Here is a 22,200-nt window from a genome sequence, read left to right as displayed (position 1 = left end):
TAAACAGCATCAAAATATAGAAAAAATAAATAATATACAGAGCAGGATGGAACAGTAGTTTCCGAAGGCTCTCCAACCAAGCAATTTGCATACCAAATCAAGCACAATTTTTATATTCTGCATAAACTATTTATATAAACTGTTGCTTACACCACAAAGAATTCTATTAACAATTTTGGTCAAAGTGAGAATGAAATCTCCTTGTTATTTTCCAGTATTTATTGTTTACTCAGAAAACAGGTCTGCAGCAATTTCTCATGCACAGTTGATGTACAAACCTGGTACAACTGACAAAATGCACCCAGTTCTGCTTTATAGGTCCTGGAGCCTACTGTCAACTCTTTCAAATGCTGCTCTTTTCACAGAGTTGATAGTAATATTCAAACCATAATAATACCTATAATTTATGCTAAGAAGAAAAAGCTTTGCTTTAAATATTGTCAACACCTTAGCAAACATTGCCTTCAATTTTTTACTGTTTTTTTGCCTCTTCCATCTCCATCTTCCGCCCTGAGATTCCGTAATTCATAATAATAGCACAATAACAAACATAATGCACACAAAACACTGAAGATTGCATAGCTGCTTATTACAAAACAGCTAGAAAACAACATGTACTTTTTGTTGATTGTTTTAATCCTAACAAAGTGCCAGTAATGTGTCTCCAGATTAAATCAATGTGATTTAACTGCCTGGAAAATTAATTTCTTCCTTATTTCTAATAGCATCTTGAACAGAGGTACATACTCTTAATGGATAAATTCATTCTGGTAACCAAATGCTAGCAAATTGTTTAGGGGATAGTTTCCCACCAAATGTTTTCACAGTTCTCTGATTTATATTGTTGCATCTCGGTAGACACTCTTATGTCAACCTTATGCTTTTATACAATTTAAGGCAGAAGAGAAATTTATGTAAATGACTGAAAAATAGCACATTAATGTCAAGTTCAAGGCTACAGATTTCTGAAAGTGGTGCGTAGTACCTTTACATGCTTTTAGGATCTGTAGTTTACCCTAAATTACGGAAAGGCAATACAATATTTTTTTTTCTTAAAACATTTTGTGCCAGCTAGTGTCTCCGACAGCAATTAGCTTGTTTGTGGTATTTCTTCATGTTGCTACAGGGCTTTTCCATAACAATAAATTATTGTTAAGCATGTTTGTCTACTACAACGAAAAGAGGAAACTGCTGGTAGGATTGCTTATAGAATAGTTTCTGATTAAGTTCCACAGTAAAATGCTATTTCATTCAATGACAAGAGGAAATGAAGTTGCAGAAAGAGTTGCATGATATATGTACGAGTTAACTAAGAAATAACAAAGTTAAAGAAATTATGCCATTCTGGTAACCACTTAGGTAAGTGGGTGAGGACCCTGATGAATGTTTAATTTACATAATATGGGAAAAGCAATCAAACTGGTTTAGTTCAGATCCTCACCCACTCAAATCTTTTCCTTTTTTACTATTTTAATTGGTACCGGGAATCTATGTGAATCAATAATTTTTCTTTTTGTCATGTTGCCTTGTCAGTTGTCATGAGCATTATGAAAGGCATCAGGAAAAAAAGGTGGCAACTGGGGAAGCGATGGTGTAATGTATTTGAAATTGGTTGGTAAATTTTTAAATAAATTATATACGTTACTTCTCTTTGTCTACAAAAAGTTTAATCATAGTTTCTCAGGAAAACAACCCAGAAAGTATAACTAGCTCTTCATGATAGGAACTAGCTCTAGGATCTCCAATATTGCAGTTTATTAAGATTCATTGTACTGCATAATTATCTCAAGAACAGCTTTACCAGTCACAGAACTGCTAATATTGATGCAGAAACCTCTGGATGTTTGGAGGTACAACTGAAATAGTGTTCTACATACATTTGGGGAGGTCAGAAGTAATGCTGACAATGTCAGGTTAAGAAATGCCTTTGGGAATTTCTCTTTCCACTTCTTCTCTCCCCCCCCCCCCCCCTTGCCTTTTTTTATGTTTGATTAAAAAAGATGTCATAAAGCAGCTGCTCTTGTGTTGTCACTAAGCAGTTGCTTCTAGGACCAGAAAGTACAAGTGAGAACAAAAATGAAAACCAATAGTGAACTAGGCCAGAATTTTCAACCTGGTTACGGGCAGAGTCCCCTGCTGTTGCAGAAACAGCCCTATTGACTTCGGTGAGCATTTCCCCCTGTGTTTACCCCATATTTCTTTTTTGCTTCTGTTCCACTGGAAGTTGTCTGAAAGAGTGTGCATAATTTCTCATTTTAAGTAAATAAAAAGAAAATATTTAGGAAAATAAAAAGAAACTAATTGAAGCAAAGAAGCATCATATGAATGTCTTGGCAGTTTTAAGTTATCATACTAAATTAGCTGAGGTCATTATCAAAGTGTAAAATCATCTGTATGAGAGGTAGAAGTCCTTTAATATACTGGTTTTGCAATTTTCAGCCTGAGAGAATATTTAAACCTTACTTTAATGATATGTCATTCACTACTTATGCTTGGGAATTGGAAGAAAGAGAAATTAAAGTGATGGGTATTTCTGTTATCATCTGCTTTTCTTAGTAGCTAAAAATGCAACATGTTGAAAACACAAAGTACTTAGACGTATCTGCAGTCCACTCAAAATTGTGATTAGCTCTGTGTGTATGAATATGATGAGGTCTTGTCTTTTCTGCGTTGTTTTATTTTTGACATTATATAAACATGTCACTTTTAATTAAGTTTGTTTGCTCACTCTGTTCAGAAAGTGATTAGAAACTGTATAATTGCAAGTGTAAGTATCTCGGATGGCCTTCTGAGTAAGCTGGGAATCCAAAGGGCAACGTGCCCTTTTGCTTTGCCATTTCTGTATGAAGGGGTGAAATGTCAAATGAAACTACAAGAAGGAGATTCAATGTCAATATTCCTTTTCTAGCACCATAAACTGTAAGGCCATGGGAGACAACCTCTTGCAGGCTCCCAGCACCTTGCCCTCATGCAGGTGTGCGGCAAAGATAGAGGGAGGATGAATAGGGAACTAGAGCTGTTGACAAGTTGTAGATACTGATGTAAGTTGTGAAAAGCATCTTTGTGGTTCATGGCTCTGGGGTGAGTGTGTGAAAACATGACTTTCAGCAAAACACTTTTGTCTGCTTTATACTAAAATACTTTAAAAAAACCCTAAATGTCTTCAGGGATAGCTGTGCTTTGTGCAGTACCCAGTATAAAAAAAAAAAATCTGCTTTTTCTTAGGCTGCAAAATCTAGATAAACTTCATCGCACATGTGTTTCTGTTTAATCATGTGAAAAGTGTCAAATGCATAGAGTACTTGGGGATAAAAAATCTCAAATTGGGTTCTTTATGGTGAGCTGAAATTCAGATGGCCAGAAGCCTTCTTTCATGTTCTGGTGGAAGTTCATACTTCTCCTTCCTACGCATCCTGATCCTGTGCGAGTTTTCCATCTCGGCATTAGGGGTCATAAGTCTGAAGACCGTCTCTGCCACTGAGCTAGCTATTTTCTTTTTTTACTTTGTAAGTAAGGTCTATTGCATAATGTGCCACAGGACACATCAGAAAATTCCCTTATTTTTTTGTGTCAATTGAAATAAGTGTGGGTATCATGTAATAGTTGCTTTTTTGTTGTTGTATGCTGGGGGAGGGAGAAAAATTAATTCAAGATGCTGTGAATGCAGGAAAAGGGCTCAGAGTATTTAAATGGGCTTTTAATTATCATTTCACTTTATAATAGTATACTGACTGGTGATTATTTCTGTCATTTAGAAAAGCTGGTGCAGAGATAACCTCTAATTTCTACAAATTTTAATTTTAAAAACTTTGGAGTTCAGGATGTAGAATTTCCCTTCTTTGTTCTCCTTGCCTTGATCTCCTATTCCAAATGAACAGTCCTGCTGTGTCTAAGTAGAAGCTTTGTTACGAGTTATTTTTTCTGTAAATTCATAACAGATGCATGCAATAGCACAATCGTTTCAGGCACCTCGTTGGAAATAAGCCACTTATTGTGATATATTTTTCCTCAGACTATAGATCTTATTGTTATGATTTACCTGTGTAACACTCCGTACTGCATAATGCAAAGGCTCTAGTGCTAAACTCAGTGACAAATACAGTGAATGTGTACAAAATCTAGATATTCATTTTAAGCTGGGCATTACCAAAACTGAGGTATGTACTGGAAAGACCAATGACATTTCAGCCTCATAATAATAAAGAATATTTGCATTTAGGAAAACTACCTGACCATTACTGCTATTTATTCTTAATAGTGGATCATGTACCTGAAAATAACAGCCAAAGGTTGGACCAGGTAATATTGTATTAACGTGCATCATGGAAAGACAACAAAATCCGAGTAAGAGGCTTTTATGGGTCTTTCATGGGTCTTAGAAGATCTTGCAGTTTCTGCTATAATGGTATCTTAAAATCTTTCATGTTCCACTAGCAAAGCAAAGTATGCTGAGGCACTCTAGGCCGGCAGTGTGTTTGATGTGACATGACTGGACTGTTGTAGCCCGCTAGGATCCAGCAGAAAAAAAGTTTTCTCATCCTATCAAAGCATCATAAAACAGTGTGCAGATGACTGCCACATTATGCTCACCACAATTACTCTTTGATTCTGAAACTATGGGACGTGAAAAGAGTTTGGGGAAAAAACCCAACCACAGAATAACAGTTTTTACTGAGAGGTGCGAAAGACAGGAATAATTTGGAGGCAGTTCTCTTCTATAACAACCTAAAAGAAACTGTAAGAAAACCAAACAGAAAGTATAAGCTTAGTCTCGACAGTGCAAACCTCTGCCTCAGCTGCGACTCGTGTCCAGGACAGTGGGTAAATGCCGCAGCGGCTCGCTGACATTGACCTCTGTACCCCAGGTTGTACTGGTGGTGGTGGTCAAGCTGTCTGCGTAAAATTTGGGCAAAAGCTGGGACAGGGCGTGCAACTGACTTTCTGAGGTTTAATGAATTACTAGCTGGCAACTGAGGTCTGGTCGTATTAAAAGAAGTTAACTTCAAGTGTGGTTCAGTTTGTGAACTTTCGATTATAACCTTATGCCTGAAGATCTAATGGACAAGATATATATTTAAAAAAGAAAAAAAAAGCATGAGTAGTAGTTATGTTCACCTTTTACATTCCTGGAAAGCTGTATCCTGCCAATTTTAACCAGTTCATGGACAAATTTAATTTAATGTTAATATGCAGATTTACTAACTTGCTCTGTAATTTGTATTATGCATTTAGAAAGAGAAAACAAGCATATAATGTTGCTCCAGAGCATGATGTGCTAAAACATTTGCTTTCTTCCAGATAAGGTAGATTCAGCATTTTACTTGAAAGCTTTTGTATGTAGGCAAGATTCAGACACACTTCCTGAGATTGTGAAACCTATTGACAGTAGGAATCCCACAGTGTAGATTGTTGAAGTTATTTCAGTTTCTGCTTACTTTAGCAGTAAACTGTTGAAAATGATTTTACACTTTCCTGCTTGTACATTTTGAGGAATTCAAGGAGAAAAATACTCATGCTCTACTGTTGATTAAAAATATGAAAATATTTAGTTCCTTATTCAGAAATATAAACTTTCTTAAACAAGCATACAGTGTTAAAGTCTAAGCTACAAATTCAGAACTCTGTTTTTAAACATGAGGTAAGGTAGCTACAAGTTTGATAGTTTTTTAATGATAAAAGGTGTAGAAAACATATCCCAATGCATTTAGTAAAACTTGAAAAAATGGTCCATCTTGGTTATCTTTTGGTAGTTTTTCATTTTGTTGTTTAAGTAGAAACAATGTAAATAATACTTTTGCTTAGAAGTGTAGTTCCCCCCAAGCCCACCAAAAAAACCCCCAAACCAAAACCACAAAAAACCTGTGAGGGGATGGATTATCAGGTTTCTCAGAACTGGAGACAAACATGTTCTTTAATGGAATCAAGAGGAGTAATTCTAACAGTCTTTGCTTTCTCAGCGTTGCTTAGTTGTGTTGATAGCTAATATGAATTCCAAACAGTGTGCACTTTAAATTTTACAATGCTTCATAGGCTATTAAATAAACATGGTGTATACCTTTGGGGGTGTAGAAGTAAATTTGTTCACAAGTTTTACTTATTAATTGATCTGCAGAATATTACTGTAATGATTCCTAGCAGACAAGAATACAGAGGGGAAAGAAAAAAGGCTGTAGAGATGCACTGGAAGGTACTCGTTACAAAAACATGAGATGTCTTTCTGTCTATTCGCCTTTAGATTTTTCATTTGGAATTCAGAGGAGAACAAAAACTTTCACCTCTTTCCATCTGGCCAGTATGTGATGAAGCATTTTGTTTCACGCTTGACATTTTTATGAATACGTGTATATGTTGGGTATTTTGCAGGAGCTTCAGGATGGCATTGGGCAACAACAAACTGTTGTCAAAGCATTGAACGTAACTGGTGAAGAGATTATTGAGCAGTCGTCAACAGCAGATGCTAAGGTGCTGAAGGAACAACTGGAAAGTTTGAATATCCGGTGGCAGGAGATCTGCAGACAGCTGGTAGAGAAAAAAAAGAGGTAGGTTAAAAGAGAGCAAAAATATTGTGAAATTATTTTTAGTTATTTTAGATTTGCTTCTGGCTTAAAAGTTCAAAGGAGCTCTCAACTTCTGGAGTTTTCATATTCACCTGTAATTAAATTTCACATCCACTATCGTTTGTTTAAGTCTTCTTTTCTACCTACTCCTGTCAGTGACCACCACCCCCTTCCATACTTCACGTTTTTATAATTCCACTCTTAATGTTTAAAAAACTCAAATAGGCATACATTATTGCTTGATTAAAAGTAGAACAGATTGGAGCTTCATTTACAGAATTTACAGTTGATTTATCATCTTTCTATTTCATGGTATGTCATTAAAATATATCCCTTTAGTACTACTAATACCTTAGCTAATTAATACAGTTAATCCTAATCTAATTCACTTATCATTAGTGCCATTACATCTGCATTTCATAGGTTGGATAAAAAGAAAGGATTGGTTAATTTAATGTTATTTATAATCACTTTCAGATCAGTTTGTTTTTCTCATGCAGTCACAGGAAGCTAGAGCATTTGACTTACAGATAATACAAAAATGGCTTGACTTCTTTAAAAAGAGAATTTCCAATTGAAAAAAAAATTTTGTTGCTGTGTATACTAGATTTTATAAAAGCAAGTTTTTAACCTAGATGCTAGGCCGAAATTGATACGACAGTCTGCTTTAAAATACAGTCACTGGTAGAGCTTTCTTCCTGCATGTTTTTTAAAACCCAGACTATTCCTTATAGAGGTATGTTAATGAGCACTAGAGATGTAGTAGAAGAACTAGTAGTTTACAACGGTTTTGTTACTTCTGATGTGTCATGTGCCTTTTTTTGGTTTAGAAGCATGGTGGGGCAAAAGCTGTGAAAATGTTCACTGGAGCAGTAAGGGAGTGTCCTGAAAGGTTGTTTATTGAGTTTAATCATGATTAAAGTTTCTCTTGGAACATGTTAAAAGAAGGGGATGCAACAAGTAAGCTACAGCTGTCAGAAGCTACAGCAGCGCTTTAAATATTTTTCTGCTGTATTTCCAGGTGTTGATGGCAATGCTACTTGTTACACAAGGGAGTCCTTGGCCTTCATTTATCACACTAAAAGCTGTTCTTTTGTACAATGGAAACCCATCTGTGTTTCCAAGCTTTAACTTGTTATGTAAGTGCTAACACTTACAAAACAATAACACATCATTTTAATAGCCCTGTAAACTGCTTCAGCAACACAGAAGAAAGAGAGTGGTGGTTGAGCTTTGTCTCAGAATATGAAAAATGGTTCAGTTCTGGTAAAGATTGGTATTGCACTTTCCTTCATCTATCAATAGAAATGTGTATCTGAATGCTGGTTTGGCTCAAGGTGGTTTTAGCAGTATATGGAATTTCTTGTCACATTCTAGCTTTTAAGGAAGCCTAGGATCTGTTAAATGGGAATAATACAGTTATGTTCCCTAGACGAAGGTTCTTAAACACTTGCACATGCATTCCTCATTTTGGTCTCCTTGGTTTGCTGATCGGTTCGTTTGTTTTCCTCTGGAATGGCAGTTTGTGTAATTTTGAGGACAATGATTGCAGAGACCTCAGTTAGTGAACTAATTTTGAGGACAATGATTGCAGAGACCTCAGTTAGTGAACTCTGCATGAATAGATGCATTGCTCTAGAAGGAATACAGATAGCGTTGTGTTAGAGTGATAGAAACGCTTTTGGTGTACTGTAGTGAGACCCACATGCATCAGGTTGGAGAAGTTTGGACTTCTTTTCGTCATCCCATCTTCCTGGCTGCGTCAGAGCCAGGGAACGCTTTTTGCTCCCGGATCTTGGAGACAGATCCTACCCTCAGCCTAGCTGCTGCCTCCCGGTACATGCTTTTTCTTCTTTCTTTCATCTTTTCACTCTCACAGGCTGAATTTTCAAAGGAAAGAAACCTCGTTGACAGGAATATGTGGTGTGTTCTAGCTAAGTCTCAATTATTGATGATCCTAGGCATGAAAAGACCATAGGCTTATCTGCTGCACAGTCTTCATATAGCCTTGGTGTCATGGGTTTTTCATCTCTCTTGTGCTTTGGCATCCTTTAGTTGTTTGGTAGTTGTCCTCATTTAGTTTGGGTACAGTCAGGTTCTCTCTTTTTAGGACTTGAAACCCATGTCACCCCAAGTGCCTTAATTTTTCATTAAGAGCAAAGCATAGGGCAAAGAAGAAAAGTGGAAGGAAATGACCTCTACTTGCAGTCCAAAAGAGCTAATATAGTCATGACATTGTCCATTGCATGTGTTTGTACTATGGCAAATTTATTTAAGTATCTCAGTAAAATACAAATTATAATAGATCTGGGTGAATTAAAATATTTTGGCTTCTTTTTTTCAGAATAGGTTTAATAGACTATTTTGCAAATAAACTCCTAAGCCAGTATGCTTATATTTTGGACCACTTAAGTTTTAATAGTCCTTTAGTATTTCTCTAGCTTTCCTAAAAAATAAAATGTTCACGGCTAAAAAAATTTTATGATTATGAAGGGGATTCTAATATTTTTGTTTAAGTCAATTTTAAGAGTGAGAAAATGGAACCACATTTTAAAACCATAATGGAAGAAGGTGATGGTGAAGGGAGAGCGGACTGGGTAGAATACATTCTCATTTCATAATTTCAAAGAAAAATAAAGTAGATATTAACATTTAGATCCTTCTGCAATTCAGAAGAGAAAACTAATTATACATTTTTTAATAGATTTTATGGTTTATCCTTTGTAGTCAATACATTGTGCTCAGCTTTGAAAGCTGATTCTCAGTAGCTCAAACAGAGGAGTAGCGATCAACTGAAATTTTGTTTTCTATTACATTTTTTGGCTCAGCAGATCTTAAGATAAAGGAAGTGGGAAGAAATTAGCAATTGAATGGATTCCAGAAATGAAATCTGACAGTGATTTCAAATTCAAGTGTAATGTTGCTAAGCATTATCTAAATGGCAAGGAAAACTTTATATACTGCAAAGTCTATTTTGCTATTGCTTACCAAGATGGAAGAAATTGATTTTGATAATTCTGCACAGTTTACAGGCTGGGCATAGGCACTCCATTTTGGACATATTTGTCAAGCCAAATTCAAACAAAGTCATTAGTTAGAGGTGGCGGTGGAGTGGGGGAAGATCACAGAAGTAACTGAAACGAACATAGACATTTTTGTAAGGTGCATGAATGTGAGAATTTAGTTGGAGACAGGAGGTGTATGGTGACATTTCCAAGGATGCCCATGACATTAGGCGCTCTCAGGTAGTCAAATGCTGAGGCGATAGTGGGAAACTCCAGAACTGAGCGGATGGGCAACAAGTGGCAGATGATCTTCATCATAGACAAATAGGAGGTATGAGTATTTCAGAGAAACAGTCTATACCATGCTTACATGATGCTGAGCTTGCAAATGGTGGTTACAATTCAAGAAAGTGATCCTGGCATTCTCACTCACAGTGTTTGCAGGCTCAGTATGGAAAGGCAGCCAAAAAAAGCTGTAACATTTTAGGCAGCACCAGCAAGGGTATTGAGAACAAAACAAAAAAACGTTTTGCTGCCATCGAACGTTGTGACATGATCATGCTGAGTACTGCGTGCAGATCTGCTCCCTGCACGTCAAAGGGTATGATGGACTTAGAGAAAGTATAGGTGAAGGAAGACAACTAAAATGAGCCAGGGTTTGGAGCGGCTGCGTTGTGAGGAGAGACTAAGAAGCTGGGGATCTTCAATCTGGAGAGAAGTCTCAGGAGGGATGTGACTGCTGTTTACAGAATCACAGTGGTGTGTAAACTGAATGTGGAACGACCTGTTATTCACCTAATTCCTCAATACCAGAAGTAAAAGTACTTGTTGAAACTGTAAGAGATAGTAAAATCAATTTAAAAAATACTTTTTTACATTATGGTTTCTGAATGTCTGAAGTTTGCTGGCCACAGAAGGTTGTGGAGGAAAATATTATGACTCAGCCCTATAAAATTCTTAATCCAATGGCAATGGATTCTGGGGCAGTATGAGGTGAACGGACTAAAGAAAGTGGCTTGTCTTCTGTGCTCCCCTTAATTACCATCTCCTGTTTGCAACGTTGGCAGCAATGTGTTGGACTGGTTTTTCTGACACACTCAGGCATTTTTCGTGTTCTGATGCACTGATTATATTTTGGGGGGTGAGGGGAGGAATTCTGCACAATTACTTTGTCAGTTTTCCTGAGGATGCATTGTTAAATGGTCTACTATTTATTCTGTATGAAAACATAATATTATCACTGCATTGATAAAGAACACTGTAAATTCAAAATATTTTCTGTAACCATCATGAACCCTGTGATTAGTTGACTTGAAAAGGGAAGACTGATATGTGACATAATTCAGAGAGTTTCAACATGTTAATCCACTTCTCATAAATAATTGGAATAAAAATTAAACTATCTGCATAATAAGAACTGTAAACCAGATCAACCCCATGATATTCTATAAATAACTGAAACTGATCATAGGTTCACTAGACGCTAATATTGATCTTAGTGGTAGTCTGTCAGATTTAATGAATGAGAATTATTTGGACCATAAAAGGACAACTTAATTAAAAAGAGACAAGAAAACAAACTAAACCTCAAAACAGTTTGAGGAACCTGTACTGCTCTTCAGTAAAAAGAAGCTGGTTTTAAGTTTTAAAAGGTCAAATGCTGATCCCAGGCAAAGCACAGACTTACAATTGGCTTTGAATCTCCTTTCTTTGGTACTGAAGATCAAGAGGTTATGCTTGAGTTATGTTTGCGTCGGATGTTATCTTTCATTTGCCTTTATCTAAGAGTTTCAAAGCTGTAGAAGTTTGAATTCAGTGTTTAATGTTTCTGTATCTTGCAGTCTAATCCATCCAGCTAAGAATTACGTGAGAATGTAATTTTAGCACATCTAGTCATTTTATCTTACTGCAAACTTTGGAGTAGACTAGGCCGTTGAATAAAGTGAAACTTGATTGCGAGTCTGATACACTGATAGTTAGCAAATTGGGAATTTAATTGAGTTTTTGTTAGCACTTTGCTGCAAGCAGCACGTTTAGGAGAAGTTTGAGTTTGTACTCTGGAACAGTGTAACACTGAAAGGGAGACTTTGGAGACTAGGGGAAGTTGCAGTGGCCTCTTGAATAGATGCTACTAACCCTAGACAAAAGAGGGGTAGAAAAAAAAAATCTGTCTGTTTGCTCTTCTTCATACTCCAGCAATCATTTTGAATACAAAATCTTCTGAACTGCACCCGCAGAAGATCTCTCTGCCTCTTTGTCCCCTGAGATGCACCAGGCCGTATTACGCTGTGCCTGCCTGCTGAGTGGTACCGCTGGGAGTTGTGGATGGCTTGAGGAGGCAGTGGCTTGCCGTCAGGGCACTTGTGTGCACCCAAGTGCCTGGGTGGTGGCAAGTCGCGGGGCTGCGGTCGCAGCGTGGTGCTGCGCCTTCGCTCCCGCTGCAGGGACGCGGGGGCCAGCAGAGCTAGTCAAGGCAGTACACGTCAGGAGGAGAAGCGACAGCTCACATAGGAGCTTGATGAGGTGAAGGCTCATAAATGAGGTTGTCGACAGAATTGTAACAGTGGTGCTGGCTGGGCTTTGTATTTTCCATCTGTGTGAAAAATTTCTTGTATAATTTTTGAAAACAGATGCCCGGGAATTAGATTCCTTCGCTGTTTCAGAAGTAATCAGTTTGGGGGTTTTTATTCATCACAGTCTGACATTTGTTAAGATTGGGTTCTGTTGAGTGGAAGAGAATTTTTTCATTATTTTAGCTGCAAATACATTTGCACTTTTAATGAGCTTGAACCTGCAGACTGCCTGTTCAGATCTCTACTCAACTGAGTTTGACGTAATTATGGAAAGAATGACAGAACAAAGGCTGTTTACCAGAATACTTTCAAATATTTTTCTGAATATGAAAACACAAGCTTTCTGTTCTAAATAAAAAATGTTATAAGGTAAATATACTTGTTAATATTTTTCATATCTTACCTTCATTGAAGCATTCTTTTTTTGCCGTAACACACTAGCTACCAGAGATTGGTTTCCTTCACCTGAACACGCACTATATTGAAGGCTGTAATTAGCTTCTTATTGCACTTTAAAAGCTGGCTTAGAATGAAGAGATTTCATGACAGTTAAGTCAATAATTATTTTTCTTCTTTCCAATATAAAATTAGTTACATATTGAATTTTCTGAATCTTCTTTTTTGACTGTTCAGATTTCTTACAGTAAATCACTAGAAAAGAATCCCTCTGGTATAAATTTGCATTGTGTTTACAAGTAGTGTAGCTACACTTCTTACTGTTTAGTATTTACTCTGACTTTTCTGAAGTTTCTGTGACATTTTTAATTTCAGCTATTTTCTTTAAAGTGCCTTACCCAACTGAAGCATATTTGCACGTTCTTTAGAGTAAGAAAGAAAATTCATTCTCTCTTAGCAAATATTTTCTCTAAATTGTCAAGTTACTATTTTGGTGGCTTCTTAAATTCTCAGTAAGAACTACGAAATGCACTAATTCCTAATCTTAGAAATACCATAAATACAAAATCAACAGCTGAACGTTAAAAAAATAAAAAGGCACCAAAACATTATTGGAAGTGCAAGTGGGAATATGAGTCACAAGTGCAGATCTGTCCTACTCCTGTGATTGCATATTTTCTATCTCTAGCTGACACCTCCCAAGTAAGTCCAACATCACTTGTGTGCAGTTACAAACTGTAAACATCTGATGTGTTTCACAAACTATTTACCGGTTGCTATGGTACTGGTATCACATTGTTGACTATGGAGAAAATACATGAGCTGCAGTATGCGTTTCATATGGTTTCTAGAAACTGTAAATGAAAATATAAGCTTACTTGAAGTGGGCCGTGAATGTTTATGTAATAGTTAACCATTATAACTAAGAATTAATGATAGTGGGGAAAAAAAAAAAAAAAGAATCTATCCGGGGTATTTTCTGGACTACCATAAGAATTTGTTGTTGATTCAGTTTAATACTGTTAGGAAAATTATCCCTAATCTATGAAATACCATATGTACAAAATGCTATTAGGAAAAATAATTCTCATCATTAATTTAATTTACTATTTAATATTAAATACTGAATATTAATACATTTGCTTCCAGAAGTATAATGTATATAAAATTCATATAAAAAGCGGTGCAGTCAGAAAACTTGACCAAGGGGCCTTATGAATTTAGAAATACAAACAGAAAGCTGCCATGGTTTAATATGGAAAACACAAAGTAATGTGCCTGAGAATAGTAGTCACATAGAAGATCAAAAATTACATGTGAAATTTTGTGCTTCTCTGGTATAGTTTGAGAATTTTCCATCAAACAAGATGGGTTACATTTCAGAGTTAATGAAACAAACCATTTGCTGCCAGAGAAGCAGTTTAAAAGCTCTTTGGGAACTTAGGCTGGTTTAAAAGGATAAGGCAGTAGAGCATAACAGCATGCAGGTCTGTGCTGGAGATGGATCTGCTGAAACGACATCTTATTCCTCAGTCACCTGCTTATCCAGGCCGATGTAGTCCCAACTGATGTCTCAAGGGCTGCTCTGTCCGTGTCCGAGTCAACTGGTGGCTCGTGCTCCTTATTCCAGTTTGTTTAGGCTCAGATTTGGAAGCCCATACTCCCTTAATAACAATTTACTGTTAATTCATCATTGCTGCCATGAATTTAAACACCTAGAATTACATGTATCTGTTGTTCCAAATGTAATTATGGTGATAGAAATCAGCTTGTTCAAAAGGTGCAATCAGTAATCGAGTTAAAAATTTTATTTGATTAACTGGTTCAGCTAATACAGAGAGTGCTTTATTTTAGTGGCTTGCATAATATGATACTTGTCATGCAGGATGTTACTTATAATAGAAGTAATGTTCTAGCAAGCCAGGAACAAATTGTTAAGTAAATTATGAAGTGCACCTGCAGCTCCCCTTAATTGCAATGGACCTTTTAATTACTGTACTACATACTGTTCCTGACTAGGATAAGGAACTAGATCTTTATGGAACATTAGGTTTTAATCTGAATTCTGAAACCCTTCTGTGCACACACACATACATGTATAGATACAGATGTAAAGTAAATATCTCTAAAAGAATTCTTGGAAAGTCTTAGATTGAAAACATCCCACATTGCTCAGATAATAAAACTCAATCCTCCTGATCAACATTTAAATTAGTCATCAAAGTAAAAATCTTTCCTTCATGACTAGAAAAAGTTTTAAATGTTTTAAGGGTTGCAGTTGAATTCATAAGGGTGATAAAACTGACAGTGTACTTAAGATGAAAAAGGAATCTTGCCAATGCTATCTCTGCTAGGAGACAAGAAATCTTTTTGATTTCTCATTCAAAATACTATACAGCTCAATAATTTTGCTCTCAGGTGCATTGGGTTGAACGCTACGCCTTTTTTGTGCCAGAATTAACGTATTAAAAGTTGTATCTTTCTCAGGTTTCTCCTTAGGGGACCATCGCATAACGCCTCCACTGAGCTATGCGCTTTACAAATGAGTAGAAGTGATAGGAAACCAAAAAAGTGAAACTGTTGCTGAGAGCTTAGGTTCTGGGGAATCTGCTCAGGCTGAGGAACAGAGGTTTTATCGTGTGGTTCACGGCGTAGCACTGGATGACTGAGTCCCAGACTTCCACGTAACTGGGGCAGAGGGGGACACTGCCTCAGAAAGATTTGAAGTCGTGCTTCTGCTCTTAGGGTTACAGGGAGCCAGGGATTTTTTCATTTTTATAGTTGCAGTGCTGCAGATCTCAGCATAGATTAGCATCTGCCTCAGTTTCACAAAAATGAATGTTTTGATTGGCTGGTTTCAGATAACCTATTTTGGCTTGAGAAGAGTATTTGATCTCTCAAGTACACATACACTTCTTGGTGAAGAACGCTGTAATAAATATAATGCTGTAAAGTTGATTCTTCTCTGCCCGTCCTATACAACCAAAATGGGTAAGTCTGCATCAGGAAGGTCCAGAATTTCTGACTGCATAACAGTACTTCATAAGAACTTCAGAGCTGTAGTACATAGGCACAAGAAATATTAGAGTCCAGCAGCTTTTCATTGGTCATCAGGACTTTTCATTGCTATGGCTTGCATTTCCAGAAATCCTAGATAAACAACAGTTCCTGAAAAGAGTCATGCAGGTTTCCATAAGAAAATTTAAGACAATAGCAGGAAAGTAGGGCTGTTAATTGGATTCTATTACTGTTTACGGTGTTCACTTTTTTATGTATTTGTTTGTGTAAATGTAAGTATATGTTTGTGTATATATATGCATACCTTTATGTTGGTCTACATATGCGTGTGTGTGTATGTATATACATTAACAAAGACATAAATAGTTTTAGAGTATTTTGTTGTTTTTACAGTAAATATCTTTCTTTTTCCTCTAAAGAACAATTTGGCACCAGTGGCTTGTGTGTGTTTAATCTCTAAGCAGTTACTGCAGAGTAATTTGTTTATGAGCTTAAAAAAGAGCAGTAGTGGGCTCACATGTCTAGTAAATATTAGAATATGCTGTATTAAGAATGAAAGCAAATAAATCTGTTTGCTGATTTAAAATTCCATTCTAGATCTAAAGCAGGAACTTGATCTAGAACTTTCATTCAGAGCCTGTTCAGAGCAGCAGAAATTTGCCAAGCATTTCAGTTAGTTTATTTTTAAAAACAGTACTTTCATGCTCTAAGTGTAGTTATGAATATTGACCTTCGTGTGTTGAAGATACACTTTCTCCTTGGTAAGATAGTGAGTTGTTTTTAGAGTGAAAGTTGTTATTAGACATCCAGTGGAGCAGTTGTCAGGTGTTTGTTACTGATGCCTATTTAACTATATGAAACATATCGGGAGTCACTCTCATGTTCCTGCTGCCTTTATCATCTACAGAAAACACCACCATTTTAATTAGGACCCATTTTGATAGAGGCCTCTGCAATATTTTCCAGCTTTGAAGCACTTTTGAAACATAAAAATGACATTACATAACAATGATTGCATCAGCTTTGCTTCTGGCTTTACAGTGTCAACAATTCTCATTTTGCAGTAGATTTCTTGACTAAACACTTTATGCTATTTAATAGCATTGAGTTCCTATTTCTAAAAGAATCACAATTATTACCTTTCCTATAGATCACCTTGAATTTTAAGTCTGTGATTAGGTGTGATTTTCATATTCTGGATCATGAAATCTTACCTTTGTTGGTCCTTTTCTTTGACTTCTTGGTAGTTTAACTTTAATTCACCAGACAATAAATCTAGCTGATTACTTAACTGATAAGAATGTCCATCTAGCAAGCTTTCCTGCATTCTTCTTCCCTCCCCAGAGACAATCAATGTTACCTTTGTGAAAAATCAGCTGCCATTGGCCAAAGGTCTGTGGCCAAATATTAAAGTGGGTTAAATTCAGCTATCTAGTTGATCAAATAATTATTCTTTCTAACAAATTGCAATAAAAATAAATAAATAAATACAATGCAATAAATTGTCTTATCAGTCAACATTTTATTATAGCTTTTTTTTTTACAATAACCTCCCAGATTTAATTTTGAAACAGGTATTTTCTGCAGTTACAGCATGTGAAATCATAAAAAGGAGCTTTTCTTGAAGACAACAGTACCTTTAAAAGTTGCAATGTTGGCTTCTGAAAGCACCTAGAAATATTGGCAAGAATTTTTTGCCACAGGAAAATAGGACACAGTGTATGTTGGTTTCCAAAGTCCACTCATGTCTTTTCTCTGGCAATATAAAGAAATGTAAATCTTTACTGCTTAATTTGTCTATTGCAAAAACCTAAACCTATAAACCTCATTTATAGTGGGGGGGGGAAAAAAGGTTTTGTCTAAATAACTGAAGTCGGGGGGGGGGGATACAGCTTGAAGAAGGAGGGAAATCACAGCACCTTGATGTCCTTCTCCAGCTGGTGCTCCAGCACGGTGCATGGGGGGTTTCCTGAACTGGGGACGTCAGGGGAGTGGAGAGACCCGCCGGGAGCCAAGCCGTGGCCTCTCTAAGCTCTGCACCCACCACAACTGGCACAGCTGCCTGGACAGAGCTCCGGTGGGAACGCGCTCTGAAGAAGGGCAGCGAAGCTGGGGGAGGTTCTAGAGCACAAGTCTTGTGAGGAGCGGCTGAGGGAACTGGGGTTGTTTAGTCTGGAGAAGAGGAGGCTGAGGGGAGACCTTACCGCTCTCTACAACTACCTGAAAGGAGGTTGTAGTGAGGTGGGTGCTGGTCTCTGCTATCAAGTAACTCGTGATAGGATGAGAGGAAATGCCCTCAAGTTGCACCAGGGGAGGTTTAGATTGGATATTAGGAAAAATTTCTTCACCGAAAGGGTTGTCAAGCATTGGAACAGGCTGCCCAGGGAAGTGGTGGAGTCACCACCCCTGGAGATATTTAAAAGACATGTAGATGGGGCACTTGGGGACATGGTTTAGCGGTGGACTTGGCAGTGTTAGGTTTGCCGTTGGACTCAATGACCTTAAAGGTCCTTTCCAACCTAGATGATTCTATGACCCTTGTCTGGTATAGAAGGCTTCTCCTTTCATCAATACACACTTCCCAGTAAGCACCTGAGGGTATCTTCCTCCTTGTTTCCATAGTGTCTTTCAGTTTCTCAAAAGAGGTGACTAAACCCTATATACGCATTCTGTTGTAGCCTTGGAGCATGCAACTCCTCACTATATCTGGTTCTTAAACATTAGCTGACAAAAAATTGTCCTGTGTGAGGGTAGGTTTAAATTTATTGCTTACCTAAAATTCCAGCTACAATCCATCTGAAATGCTTGAGAGAATAGCAATCTATGGATATGTCAGCTGAGCTAGGAAAAAAACATCTTCCATTTAAACCTGTACTGCCTTTTACTAATCTCCTTTACATGAACTTTGTATATTTATTATGACTGAATGCATTATTTATTATTGGACTTCATAACACTTAATAATATATTCTGCACTTACTTTTCTGTATGTATAATTTTTTTCAGCCATAATCACTACAAATCCATTTCCTGAAAACATATTAAGAATATTTATAATGCACAACCAATATTTCAGGAAGAACTTAGTGCTTTTTTCCTATCTAAATGCCTTGAATTGACTCAGGAAATAACATATCTACCACTTAATTGTAGATGGAGAGTTTTAAATATCCCGTTCATTATTATCACTACTATATACTTAAATAAATTCTATAAAAACATTAAACTTGAAGGTAAACAAAGAAATAATGCTTCATATTTTAGAAATTAACAGAGAACATCTTTAAACTGTCCTGTAAAGAAAAAACCTTGAAAGCATGAGCTACTTAGTCATAATTAGTTGGAAACGTCAATGCATCGTACTGTTTTATAAGGTTTTTCTTATCCAAGATATCCACTGCATATTTTGTTGAAGTTGCTGCTTTCTTAGTTTTTTAACCGCAAAAGAAAGGATGGATTTAGGACAATAGGTGGAGATGCTTTCAAAAACTGTTTGGTTCTTGTAAATTGAATAGAAACACTTCTCTTTTTCAAGAACACCTTTGTAGTAATGTCTTCTTGCCTGGCTTTTGCCATCCAGGAAAAACTGGTGTCACATGCATGGCAGCTATCGTATTTTTCAGGTCTCCTTAAGATGTGGCATGTTTAGTGCAGCCAGACTGTGAGATGTAGCAGCTCAATAGTGAAGTCTGGTCAAGAGTGTTGTCTGGTACTTTACTCTGGTTTTTCATCTTCTATTTTAGAGAGGGTCTGTAGAGTGTTTATTCATCTACTATAGCAATTCTCATCTTGTAAGGATGCCTTGTTAAGGAAATGCAATAAACACCAATAAGATGGAAAGCAGGTAAAACACTAGCAAAAATTTTGCTAGTTTGCAAGTTGTATAAAATAATAGTTGAATTGTATGATCCTGGGTTTATTTTATAAATGTCAGCACTCCAACAGCATGATTCTTTCCCTCCTCAAAAAATCTTAATGTATAAAAATTCTTGCTTATACCATGAAGTCAGATGATCCTTTTGCTGTGAAATGAAATTTAATTCAGCTCATACGCTTACGCCCCTCTTCCGTACTAGAATTTACAATGCTGACCGAACCAGGCTTCTCCCATTTTACACTGTAACCAGGATGGTGTTATTTAAAAGGAATTTTCCAAATCTTACAGTTTTTCTTCCTTTTTTTCCTCTCTATAAATAAGCGTTTCAAATGTGGAACACTTGAAGTCACTTGAATGCTTTTATTCTCTGGAAATTACAGTGGGGGGAAAAAAAGTCATATAAGATTTTAATGACTTAAAGTTAGATTTCTTAATATAGGGTGAAATGATTTGGGGATTTGGTTGTACAAACTTCTATAAGATGGATACTGACTGTTGGAAATTTCTAAATTTCTGTTCTGCTTGAAGAAAAGCTTTTAATCTATAGTTTCTAAGCTGTTTGTCAGACTGTATGTGTGTGCATGTGTGCAGGGAAGTGTGTCAAGCAACAATTCTTTTCAGTATTTTTTTGTTAGATGATGTAAAGCTGACACTTTTTATTGATTCTCTTTTGCCTGAAGCTTATTCATATAGCTTTTCTAAAGAGACATCTTTGCTTAAGTCAGCCATCAGAAAACATAGTTTCCTGAAACAAGAAAAAAAATTGTAAATAAATTATGGTGTAGTTTAAAATAGATGCCATTCCATTTGACTTCTCAGAGTATTCGATGGGCACTGACCATCATGGCAAGTATGAGAGACCAGAGGAAGTTAAAAACATTTTAATTCTGCCTTAATACAGTTTTGCATTCAGAAATAATATATTAATAATACTGACCTTGATTCTCCTCTGTAATGTTGAGTTATATTCTTAAAATACTAATATGACCTCTTATTATGTATAATAAATGACCTAACCTTGCAAACTCAGTTGGATCTTGGAAATAACAATAATAATAATAATAATAATAATAATAATCTGGTTTTACATCTTTTGCTTTGATATCAAATAACCTTCATAAAATAACAGCAACAACAAAAGTCTATTATTAATTAATAGGTTATTAATTGTTGTTTAATTTTATTAATAATTATTTAATCTTTCCATACAGGTAAGACTCTATGTCACCTCAGTTTTGTGAATACGTTTGGAGGATAAATTGCAAGTGATTTATATAAAACATAATTTTTCTCCTTCAGACGAGATCCACCCATAATGTTAATCCCAGAGGGCTTACATTCTGCTAACGCTCTTCCCTGCTGCCCTTGAAATTTTTCTCACGCATCTCTTGGTAACCTTGGAAGTTTAGGCACAAAAGTTCAGATCTCCATGTATTTATACAGTCATGGTGAAAGTAGTCTTATCTGACTTTAGACAGCTGCAATGTTTCTGTCTTTGTTGGTCATCGGGATTTTCTTTAATGAAAGAAAAAAGTTGCATGGGAGAATTCATCTCTTCCTATTGTAATCATCTAAGATGAATCCATGTATCACACCCTAGAAACACCAGTTGGCCTTCAGTGAAGAGAATCTGGGTGAGAAAATCAACAGCTGAGTTGTAGATGTAGGCAGAGTAGCCATCTAAAGTTAGGTGAGATAAATCCTATACCATTACTTCTTACGGACTACAAACCTTCCCTACATTTTGTGGATCTTGACTGGAATGCTTTACACAAAGGATTGTGGCATGGTCACCAAAATATCTGTTTGTACAATATGTCCAAATGGGTTTAAGTGTTAATCTTACAGATTCAGTTTGGTAACATTTGGTGCTAGAATTCTTAGTTTCTGACACTGAGCTTCCTTGCTGTTAGTTCACGCAAAAATGTGATCTGAATTATTAACAGTTCTAGTTCTGGTATGCTTGTTTGCTCCCTGCCGTATGTAATCTGGAAGCTGAATTTAGTGACATTGCAAATTATGACTTGAGTTTTTCTTTTAAAATACATTTACTGCCATGTTAAAAGGATGCTGGTCTGATAATTTTGATCTGAAAAAAAATCGATGGCACACTTTTAAAAATAATTAATATAAATGAGAAGAATTTGTTTTCTCTAGTCTTTATTTTAGTATGGATAAGCACTTCAACATAAAAATAAATGTATGGAAACATTTATTTCACATTTTTATTACAGGCTAGAGGAAGAAAAGAATATTTTATCAGAATTTCAAGAGGACTTGAACAAGTTGATTTTATGGTTAGAGGAAGCAGACAGTGTTATTCGTATTCCCCTTGAACCAGGGAATGAAGACCAGTTAAGAGACTGCCTTAGCAAAGTAAAGGTATTGTGAGTTTTATTCTTAATGTTCTCTTACTTTATTAATTTGACATTGAAGAAAATTAAATGCTATTTTCAGAGGAGGCTTCTGCCATCAAACACAGCATTCATTTAACTTTTTTAGATAAATCGAAGTAGTGGAATTTCAAAACCCAGATACAAATATATACTGATCATACTAAAATCAGAAAAGTAATGGAAAATGTACTGAAAGGAAAATATCTATCCTGTCACCTAGGTAATTAATCGTTATCTTTTTCATCCTCAGTTTTTTAATTCAGAACTTGACCATTTTATCTGTAAAACATTTCTCTGTAGGTGTCTTGTTAATCGTTTATAACTTCTCACATATGAAATGGTATTCAGAATTTCACAAGAGTACCTAGAATTGCATGC

The 22,200-nt window shown here is 36.2% G+C and overlaps 1 protein-coding gene across 21 annotated transcripts in view; it reads left to right on the top strand.

The window, feature by feature from the left end:
* DMD (dystrophin) overlaps nt 1-22,200 on the top strand; it is a 1,308,223-nt gene that overhangs the window by 856,910 nt on the left and 429,113 nt on the right. For all 21 annotated transcript variants that reach the window (XM_069784897.1, XM_069784898.1, XM_069784912.1 and 18 more), the window contains 2 exons: nt 6,364-6,539; nt 21,661-21,808. In XM_069784897.1, the coding sequence (XP_069640998.1) occupies nt 6,364-6,539; nt 21,661-21,808 (324 nt within the window). The remainder of the gene's footprint in view (nt 1-6,363; nt 6,540-21,660; nt 21,809-22,200) is intronic.

The sequence above is a fragment of the Haliaeetus albicilla genome, chromosome 6, assembly GCF_947461875.1.
Source record: "Haliaeetus albicilla chromosome 6, bHalAlb1.1, whole genome shotgun sequence".
Lineage (NCBI taxonomy): Eukaryota > Metazoa > Chordata > Aves > Accipitriformes > Accipitridae > Haliaeetus > Haliaeetus albicilla.
Note: the sequence above shows the minus strand (reverse complement) of the source record. Positions and strands in the feature narration are given on the sequence as shown.